This window comes from Sinohyriopsis cumingii, chromosome 18 (genome assembly GCF_028554795.1).
Source record: "Sinohyriopsis cumingii isolate HCF-2022 chromosome 18, ASM2855479v2, whole genome shotgun sequence".
In the NCBI taxonomy this organism is placed as follows: Eukaryota; Metazoa; Mollusca; class Bivalvia; order Unionida; family Unionidae; genus Sinohyriopsis; species Sinohyriopsis cumingii.
Window position 1 is genome coordinate 102778453 of NC_142978.1, and position 11731 is coordinate 102790183.

Sequence of the window (11731 nt, forward strand, 5' to 3'; positions counted from 1 at the left end):
ATAAATTCATTCTTAGGTCAGCATTATGAAATCATTGATTGAATATACGTAGTGTAATGCTTTATATATATTGTACTACCGGACGCCAATATGATTTAATAATGACATGGTCTTTTCTAAAAAGAAATGAAAGCTATAAATATCATCTAGACCGAACATCCTCTGTACTACTGCTTCGTAATTGGTGAATAATCCCATGAAACCTCCGCCCATTGAAACAAAGAAACAAACAAAACAAGGAACAAAACAAGCAAACAAAAAGACCCCCCCCCCCCCGCCAAGATAAATTGTTTCCAAATTTCATTCTCATTCGCAAATGATTTTATGCATCATATTATGTCTTGGAAATGGGCATGGATCATCAAATAATAAATAGAGTATATTTTCTTTTCCTCCGTTAATACCGGATATAGTTCATATTGTGGTACATAAAAAAAATAAACAAATCTTGACGAGGGATGAAGCCACGAGTTCAAATATATAGATTTTGGTACAATAAGATGGAATATATCAGTAAGATACGAAAAGAAACGTGCACCGATAGTGAAATTCAAAAAATTAAAGTCTCTCGCACAGTCCATCATTTTTCCCCTAGAAATGACCGTCCAGTCAATAAAGGTCTACATTAGTGACTAGTCGGCGCGTTCTAGAATGACGTCGGATAATTTTGGACAATCTATCTCTTCTTTAATTTAAAAGCTAAATTTCGTGGATTTGGCAGATTTAAGGCTTTCCGAGAAATATTCTTTTATTGCTGAACTTTCTTTTTTCTAACGGTCTTCATGAAATGTTCCTTTACTCTCGTTTCAATGTCGAGGTTCTCTGTACTTCATTTTGAAAGCAGAAGAAGAAACAGGTTTCACATGTCGTTATCAACCAGGTATTTGGGTGATTCGGGTTTCGAGAAAATCCGACCACAAGATTGATTTGTGTTATTTCTACCTTGTGTAGAGAGCAAGCCAATTAGTGTTAAAGAAGGACTACCTGGTACCTCGTCAAATTACGTTTCCTTGCAATACAACATTATCGACTTGACAATAAGTTGGACTGTTGTTGTATTTAAATTTGGTGGAAATTTCTCGTCAAGTTTAGAAGAAAAAGGCTTTGGAGGAGAAAATTTGGGATATTAAAAGAATTACTTAGCAAAAATATAACCACATACAGAATTCGACCAGATTGATGGAATTCGACCGGATTCAACAGAATTTGGTCAGATTTGACAGGAATCATCCTGACATAAAGGGCATTAAAATTTGTTATAAATGACGCCAATTTGATATCAAATATGTCCGTTGTTATTAAAAATTGGCAACAATTTAAAAGACTTCTCAAGAACGGGTCAGCAGAATTCAACCAATTTGGATAGAAAGCATTATGATAGAAAATACCTTCATATTTTTGCAAATTCTGTCGATCCACCATCAAATATGGCCACCAACACTAAAGAGCTGAAAATCATTAAGACTGTTTCTTCTCCAAAAGATGAAATAGCCCAACTGCATGATGACGTAACTAGCATAAACACAAGAATGAAATGTGTCAGTAAAATCCGATAACAACCAATAGCCCGACTGTTTTGATTATCGTTAACAACACCTTATAATAGCGTTAATTATCTTTATCCCAATGGACCCCCAATGGTTTAATTTTAAAAAAGTGCCATTGTTTTAACTAATAATTTGTTTTGTCTCAATAAAGTTGACTTTCATAAATATTATTTTCAGTATTATTTTTTCCAGAGAATAAAATTAAGGGAAAATGTGTCAATATTGTTGTATGATTATTTCGTTATGAGATTACCCATGGCTGTACATTTAAGTAGGGAAACTTATAATAGTTTCTACATGGACTTTTGAGTCAAAGGTTGATTTCTATTTTATTTGGGAGTATCACAGTATTAATTTTTGTACCAGATATTTACTCTTCATTTATGAATAAAGTATCGGACATTGTGCACTTTAATTCAGCCCTTAACATCCCCGTCTTGCATTATCTCTACTTTTAGTTTAGCCTAAACAGGCGATACATCGAAATTGTTGCTTTGCATGTGCGATGTTATTGCGAAATAGGTTCTATTTATCCAAATTTGACACAAAATATTATGGTACGAACTTCATTCAGATTTGTACAAATGATGATTGTCCGCCATCAAGTATGACCACCGAAAACATTAAACTACCCTTAAACAACTTCAAAAAAAAGCTATTACGACTCAGTGGTCATAAACTAAATAACAGAAGGAATCATAAGCAACACGTTTTGTAAAATTCATTAAATGCTTTAATTCTCTTAGTCAAAAAATGAAACTCTATAAAGAATTTACACTGTTGTGGACTAAAACCAAAAGAATCCTGAAGGTTCCATAATAAGTCCTAAAGAATAGAGTGTTCCGAGTGAATTGTGGTCTTCATTTTGCTAATGTACTAATATCTGTAATATCTGAAGTGTCAGCAGTCTTGAATGTGTTGAAGTGTCATAAGTCTTGATTGTGTTGAAGATCCAACAATCTTGAGATAGCACAATGTCATTGTCCAAAGTGTCTTTGAATGAATTCACAATAATCTTAAAACGATTATTTAGTCCAAGCTTTCGTGTGAGATCTTTGTAATTTCAATAAATAATTGAAATGAATGATTCCTCTCAAATTAATCCTAAACACGAAAGCAGACCGATATTACAACAAGAACGATAATAGAACATTTGTCAGACCTATAAAGCCTGGTTTTCTTACTCGACATATTCGTCAGGGTTTAAAAAGTATGGAAAAAATATCAGCTAAAGTTCCTATACTATCCAGGGAAACACCCAAAATCGCGTCAGTTTCTTTTTATTGATAAACGTTGCTTATTCAGAAAGTAAAAACTTCATCAGGTTTTACTTGATCATGTCGCACGATATGTATAAAAAATAAAACATGAACACGGCAAAACGCACTTTTACCTAAATTAATTATAAAAATGGAAACACTGAATCAATCAAAAACCACCCAGATGGTTTCCATGTGATCTTTCCCCGTATCGTTGTATACGATAACGTTATCACAACAATATGTTCAAGTCGTTATCGTGTTAAGTAAACGCTGGAGTTTTGAGATAAAATATCGGATACTAAACTGCTTCACTCTATATTGATAACGTCCATCTAGAGTTACAAATGCCGAAATTTCTTTTGCTCTCTCACTCGGTGGCATTTGTCAAAATCATTTCAAAAGATTAAACTTGGTTACAGAGTTTGCATATTATCCATTTCTGTCAATGGAGTAATCGGTTCTTATTAATGGAAATGAAGCTGTTCACCTTTCCCTAGTCAGCACACGTACAGAAAGTATTATCTGATTTCGGCACAATAATACACCGTCAACTCCAATTAATTTAACTTGGTTCGATACGACCATTCGTTAGCAGATAGGTAAGAGACCGATACAATCTACCATTATTCTGCTAAATGGTCAGTCAAATGCAGAAATATGATGCAGATAAGCCATGGGTATCTTTTGATTGGGTTTTCCGACCATGTGACAAGTATGACAAGTATGATAAGATCTACAGTATTTACAAACATAACCTTTAACTTTCGGCCAATAAATTAATTTAATATCGTGTAATAAATGTCACTGATTCCTAAATGATCAACAAATGGTGTTTCATTGGGTTTGATTAAGAATTTCCTGTCTATACAGCTCTGTCACAACAATTTAAGATAGTTCACTGACCAATCGACACCACCGGGTACCTCAGGAATCTGCATTTTCTCATAAATACCCAACTTTTGAGAAAATAAAACAAAATCACATGTGTGGCTTATAGCTCCCTGAAACAAACATTAGGTCTCAGAAATTTGTTATTATTTCTTCCTGTCTTTTGTCTACCTGATTAGAATCAAGAGAATGAGTAGAAAATGAGGATCGTTGTGATTTAGACCTTTTGCCTGTCCAATACCAGAAGCAAAAGTAACCTCTTCAAAATACTGAACAATAAATATGTCGCTAACATAATAACTGCATTATCAATGCCATTCACGAAAGCTTTTTTTAGCTATAGCTCTGGTAACTGCACAAGCTCGATATAAATCGGGGTTTTCATTTTCAAAAACATCAGCGTTTTAATCGAAACAAGGCTTGCAAATTACAAGTGGATTAACCATAGCCGTATCTACAGCTAGGTCACTAACTAGTAATAACTGATAATTAATGGGTAATAATTAATGGGTAATGAAGCCAAATCCTTTTCTCTTACAATAAGTGCATGTAGGAAGAGATAAAGATTTTTGATCATTCTTATGAGAATTTTGATTACTAAAAGTTGTAGCAAATTGAAATGTGAGTGTGCTCAAATGAGACTGAGGTGATTTTTAACCAAAATTAAAACGCTGAGATGAAGATTTATTGATAAATGAAACTTTGTGAGTCAAAGAACATTCCTCAGCTGCACGAGCATCATTTTCTAAACTTTCTACCCTTTTCTCATCAACATAGGATTTGATGGGTGCAATTCTTGGACTCTTCAACTAATACGAGTTTTCTAAGCTTGCCATATTCTTTTTCAACCTTTCAAGTTGCCCGCCACCTATCAAATATTTGTTCTTAGCAAATTCAACATGGTTTGCCCAGTTTCGTTTCTAAAATTCCTAAGCCCTTGTCGAAATGTGTCAAGTACGAACTCGTAACCCTAGAAGATACTTTCCTTAACCACGTCATAATCTGCACTTTGCTGTAACGAGAGTAGTGTGCACTTCACTAGCTTTGCCAATTAGTACACTCTTTCATAATAAAGTCAAATGCTCTCTTAGCCAAGTTTTCAGCAATTTTCTCAAAATGAGGAAAATATTGATCTATATCGTTTCTTTCAAAACCTATTATTTATTGTATCAACAAAACTTTAGTTTCTTTGTTAACTAGTGCTTCCCTCTTGCCAGTTTTAATTTAAGTTGCATTACCTTTTCGTGTTTTCCTATTTGTCTAATCCCTTTCCTCTTTGTTCACTTGCACTGCACTTTTTTTGTTGTTGCTTTTTTTAGCATTTGCATTTCTCTTTCTTCTTCTGCATTTGCATTTGTAGCTGCACTTCTCTTTCTTTTTCTGCACTGGCTTATTCTGAACTTGCAATTCCATTATTTGTTTTTGAACTCTATTTCCATCTGGTTTTATTGCAATTCGTTTAATTTCATTTCAGATCCTTATAGTGTCTGACTAGTAAAACCTAAACCATTTTTATAAAAAAAAACTCTTGTCCAAAAATATTTCTTGTTTTAATAATGATGCTATTAGCTCCGCAACTTGTCCTTTCTCGAAAACTCTCATCCTTCCTGGGTAGGTTTTGAAAGAATGTTCTGCACTTTAGATGGCATTGTGAAAGCTTGTGGCTTCGGTAAAGATTTCTCTAAGATGTGAATTAAAATACCAGGAACTGAGAAAATTCCGACACAGAGTGAAGTTAAATTTCAAAGAAAATGTTACATTTCTCACAAATAGTATCCATAAACTATAATTCTAGACGAACCATCAATTTCGTGTTACAAATCTATATTCTTTAACTAAATAAAAGAAAGAAGCGAAACCGACACATTTTGAAAAAAAAAATAACAATAATTTAATTCTCAAAGTTAATAAATGAAAATGTATGAGGAACTTGCACTATTGCAAACTAAATCCAAAATAATTATGCAAGTTCTATCTAAAGTCCGAAATAATAGAGCGTTGCAAATGAATTCCTGGACGTGAATGTGCTAATGTACCAGTATCGTTAAATGAAATGGAATGACGAAAGTCTTGAATGTGCTGATGTGCGATCAGTCTTGATGCATCACAATGGCAATGATAATGCCTTTGAATGAATTGGCAATAATCCCATAATGCTGCTTTAGTCCAGACCTTTATATGAGCACTTTGTGTTTGCAGTGAACAAATTGAAATAAATGAGTCATCTCAACCTAATTCTAACACAACATTAAATAATCGGCAGACTGATATTAAAACAAGAACCATAATAGGAATATAAATAATTGCTCACCTCCATCTTCACGACTTTATTAGGACTCTAAGTCCCAGTGCATTCCTATGTGACATATTTCACAATTCATCCCGACGTGACATATTTCAGAATACATCCCCACGTGAGAATACTTAATCATCCAATCAAAAAATTACCCCAAACTGATATGTTCATCATTAGGGCTGAGTTTAAAACTGGTAAACTGCTTATTTACAGTTCTATCTAAACACAGAATCTACAATCATGGATCAAAAGTCAAATGCCAAATATAGATATACATAACTAAGCGCCGTTCAGATTTTGATCAAATAACAATAACCATCATATGGCGTAAATGACTTTAAATTTTGTACAAATTGATGCCGATGCACTAGCAGTATGGCTGTCGTTACTACTAATAAATAAACGTTTACAAACGACTTACTGTCAAAATTAGCTAGAAGGCATTTAACAGAAAACACCCCAGCATAAATTCATAAATGTTTTGGTCACTTGCATGCATGTCTTTTATCTTTTAGTCTACTTGCAATTTTATCGCCAAAGCAACTATTTGACCCATAGTTGGGGGGGGGGGGACTCCACAAGGGCATGTCTACTGCAAGACATGACTAATCACAGAAAATGAAAGAAATGAAACAAAACTGAACATAAATTATCTAAAATAAGTTAAACCAGGAACAACAAAAACAAATACATTGCAGTTGATGGAACAACAGAATAACTAAGACGGACATAAATAATTGTTATAACTGCAACTATGTATTTAGCGGAATAAAGATGTACGATATAAATACTTGCTGTGGGCATTATTGTGATTATCATAAAATCAGAAAAAATAATATTTTGAAATGATTTTCATATGTAGCGGAATGTTCATGTACTTTTTCTCTGCGGGGAGAGTTATAAAAGGAGTTATTGCAACGTTTTAAATTATCCTAATTAATATAAAATTGCAATTATTTCCAAGTCATTATCATATTAAAATCGTCTTTAAATTAGTAATATTACAAACAATTTTCAATTATATATTTGGTCATTTTGTCTGGTTTCTGTTCAGCGTTTCTTTACTTTTTATGCGGTCAAATTTGGGTTGATTGCCTTTATCCTTGCTTGTCTTCGCGGTTGAATTTAAGTGCCGTCGGTAAATAGGCCAAGTGTAGTTACTAGTTATCATTTTAGATTATGTGTATAATAATAATGACTGTAATTCATGCAATGAAGTGATCTTTTCATTTTATTGTTATTAACACAGATTTATCAAGCCATATCACCAGGTGAACATTTTCAGAACTCGCTGTAAAAATATTTAAACGTAGATTTGATAAAAACTATTTGTGCGCATGTGAATATGTTTTACGTAAGTAGTAACAGGGGAGGCCGCTAGAGGGCACTGGCGATTAAGATTAACGTTTTCTCAAAATGTCAACCTCATTACACCCGGTACTTTCTCCGCTTTAATATGTAAAAAGCCGACATTATTACATCCGAATGTATTCATGGTTGGAAAGTCAAATGTCTATATTTAACGTATATGGCAGTGGGCCATTTTCTATAACTTATTCAGCGGGGAAAAAAAACGAAAAACGAATTTTTCAAAACGCTGAAAAACTAAATAAACGAACATATACGCTCACCTACGCCTACTTTTTACTTTGGAGTTCTTTTTAAGAGAATAATGATAAAATGTGAGCGAATATTTGCGGAAAACCCACAAATTACGTCTTTTCAAAGGTCACCCATGCCACGGTAACTCTTTCCTTCACATGGGTACGTACAAAATGTAAACAATGACAACAATACGACATAATTTGGGTTCAAAAACACGCTAAAACTTGATTGTATGAAAAGGCAGACGTTTATAGTTGGGAATCGGATTATACAGACGTACTGTCATTCATTATATCAAACGTATTACAAAATATTTGTACAACTTTTGTTGTGTATTATATTTTCGAGGTTAGAGACTCGACGGGAGTATCACTCACCCACTCAGTGATACTAGACGTATTGATAATATGTATGTGATTGTGATCACTGAGATATTATCAATGTCAGATCATCTGTCCTACGTACGATTCTTATCTAGAGACACTGGTATTAAAATTAAAATGTTCATGTTTAGTAGGGACGGAAAAGAGTTAAAAGTTAACTATTTTTCAGAATTTTGAAGAATGAAAACAAATTCATTTAAAATTGTCATGCCATTTTTTGTGAATATCAATATGAATATCATAAGCCAAGGAATAGAGAATTGATCTCTAGTATTTCTCCATTTAAACAAATACATAATCATAAATATTTCTTGAGAACCAACTCAGTGCCAGTTTCTTCTCTATCTCTGATACCAAAATTGTCTTTACTTCATGAACTATGTAATATTGCTCAAAACAATGGTCAGAATTATTATGAAAATATCGCAAATTTGTGACATCCAGAATTTAATGTTGCACCATCCTAAGCTGACACTGTAGAAATCCTGACTTACTGTAATGAAAACTCAGTGGAAAACCTTTTGTCATTGATTTTATTTTATAGATATGAAATCTGACCAAATATATCTTATGATAACTAAATTCTAAAATAGCAATTGTTATTTACTAAATTCTGATTTCAGATAAATGTATATATGTACAATAACACTGTAATGAATATGCACTATTGGTTTTAAGAGTAACATACAATTTTAACTTGGTATAACTCATGATTATGCTATTTCATGCAAACATTTTAGGGGGCGTGTGATAAAAAGGTACAGAAAGTCTTCAGAAGTACATGGAACATAGAAAATATTAATTTATTATTGAAGCTGAATGATCACAACACATTTATATATAACCATATGTAAAAAATATGCAACTTTCAGCATGAAGTAACATGAGGTCAAGAAATTTCAAAAAGTGACCAAAGACCAATATTAAAAATGGTGGATGGTACATGTGTTTGAATGCTTCCTGTGAATTTATTTGAAAAGATATCATAAAGATGGTTTCATTTTTTAAATCTGCACGCTCAAATTAAGCAGAAAACATTCCATTTTAAAAGCAACATATAATTTCAACTTGTGTATGACTCAAAAATATAGAATTTCATGCAAAAAGGTTTGGGTGGGGTGGGTTGATAAAAAGGCTCAGTGGGACTTCTGAATTACCTGGAACATATAAAAAGTCAATTTATTCTTAAAACTGAATGTTCACAAAACATTTCTATATAAAATATATGTAAGAAATATGCAAAATCAGCTTGAAATAACATGAGGTCAAGAATTTTCAAAAATTGCCAAAGATCAATATTAAAAATGGTGGACGGTACATGTGCTTGAATGCTTCCTGTGAATTTATTTGAAAAGATATCATAAAGATGGGTTCATTTTTGTAAATCTGCACACTCAAATTATGCAGAAAACATTCCATTTTTATATATTCTATAATTATGAAAAAAATCATCCCCTGTTGCTAACGTAAGACAGTCTTTCTCAGTAAAATCAACTGCAAGGTAAAATTAATCACCTATTAAAGGCTTTGCAAATGCCAACATGCTTTTATATGGTACAGCCCAGACTATAATAGATGAAAGCTTCATTTGCTAGAAGCGTCAAACAAGTTTTGTCATTAGTAAAAGCTTTGACATGTCGATAATCTGATTATTTTCTATGTAGTCTTATCGGCATCTTAATTTGAATACTTTATTTACAATACAAATTACATGTAATTCTGGCAATACACTGACAAGTCCACATTTTCACGTGTTTAGTTTCGACATCACGTCTAGTCTTCACAATTCACTTATTTTTTTTGTTTTGTTTAAAGTAGAGTATAATGAAGCCGTTGCCTTGGTGGAATAGAGGGAATACAACAGCGGAAGCATTTTAAAAGGGGAATGGAGAATCACTTGATCACTAAGTTAACCCTAGATCCCTGAATGTCAATACATATACTGGTATGCAGTATGAATTTCTAAATATGACCGACACAATACAAAGACCCATTCCGCCAATGACGGAGGCCATACTAATCATGTCTTTGTAAAGTACAGTTGTTATGGACAACTGTATTAGTAATACCAGTACCAGCATTTATACTAATTGGCATATGACAACGACTTTTACTCAGATTTTATGTCCATTACAACCGTACCTCACATAAGTGGAGAGCATATGTTGCATTAATAGCAGGGACTTACCTATAGCACTCATATATTCGTCAAATTGATCACAGACAGTAAGTTCCCATTTCCCGCAAATATTTGACATATTCAACGTAGATCTGTAGGAAGTTTCTTGGAAGCGAATGCCAGGAAGACTGCAATGATGAACACGGATTCTGTTTAGGAAAAAAAGTAACTTTCCAAGTTTATGGCTGAATGCAAGTGCTCACTATATAGTAATTAAAACACTTACCACACCAGTTAGTAAAAACAAGACAGTTCCGTACTAAAATGTTAATTCCGCCAGACATTGGTACTGTATCTACCTTGTTTACAATTGCCGCAGGATAAAGTGTCATCGGCTCGGCTTTGTTTGCATTTTGATTTTCTGATTTATCGTCAATTATCTATTGAAAAAGTGTTCACATGCTTTTGTTAGTGATGTGCTATGCCATTTGTCAGAGTCAGTCTGAGTCAAAAAGTATGAAAGATAGAATAAATAAGAAATTTAAGGACATTTACGATCGGACAATGAGACTTTAGCTGAGTGAAAAGAGACGAAAGTTATAGATAATGTTTACTATCTTGGTATGATTCAGTTAATTCGATACACTAGTGGGATTCAGTTAGTTCGATGCACTAATGAGATTAAGGCGATATTATAATGTCAGCCCTTGATATATTTTGCAGTTGGCATTTAGTGTTGTAACTGTAGACACGATGCAATTTTATATGTATGCGAATTAAGCCGATATCCATGTTATTGCAAAATAGTAACATTTCGTCTACTATATAAATGCTTGATAAACAAGATCTGTTCTTTTATCAGACCTACATTAACCTCTTTCTGGCAGTAGTATTATATTATATCGTAAAGGATATGTGATCGTAATTGCATCCATTTAAACCTCTTTCCATCCATACTCCATTTCCCCGACCAATTCATAAAAATGACAACCAAAAATGTGCGTCTATGTAAACAAACGTTCCGCCAATCATTTCTAAAACTGGTATTACCGCCCCCCCCCCCCCAAGTTTAAAGGAATTACTGCATTAGGATTGCATCGTGTTCGCACTTTTCATGGACAAGCTGCACAACCAGCGTTGAACAGTATTAGTTCTGACGTAATCGCACAACTCTGCTAAATTAGGCATGATGGATAGCAGAGTAAAGTATCAGAGTAGCGTTATTTTTAAAATCGTACGATTGGTGTTGGGAATAGAAACCAATCGGATGATTTGGATTGAAGAAGGTCGGTGAGAAAGAGCAATTGGATGTCACATTCAGGACTAGGGCCTTTAGACAAATTGGTCCTGTTTAAAGGGAAACAACTGCCCTATAACTTCGCGTAGTTGCAACTACGGGGAGAATATTCCGATCAAATGTTTGGGCAAGCGATATATCCAATGAAACAGACCTGAGATAAATCAACGAATTGAGCCTTTTGAAAAAAAGACTGATTACGGTCAGTCTGATCGGATCTAATAAGAACAAACACGCAGAGTATTTTTCGTCAACAAACGATTTTTTTTCTATTAAAAAATAGCATTAAAATAATCTTAATCCAGAAAATTCCAGAGGAGTTGGGGTGGGGTGG

At 33.5% G+C, this 11731-nt stretch overlaps 1 protein-coding gene across 1 annotated transcript in view; it reads right to left on the reverse strand.

Annotated features, from left to right (window-relative positions):
* LOC149777614 (sodium/calcium exchanger regulatory protein 1-like) overlaps window positions 1-10505 on the reverse strand; it is a 48747-nt gene extending 38242 nt beyond the window's left edge. The window contains exon 1 of the mRNA XM_089940829.1: window positions 10170-10505. Within this exon, the coding sequence (XP_089796955.1) occupies window positions 10170-10239 (70 nt within the window). The 5' untranslated portion in view covers window positions 10240-10505. The remainder of the gene's footprint in view (window positions 1-10169) is intronic.
* Between the last annotated feature and the right edge of the window lie 1226 nt (window positions 10506-11731).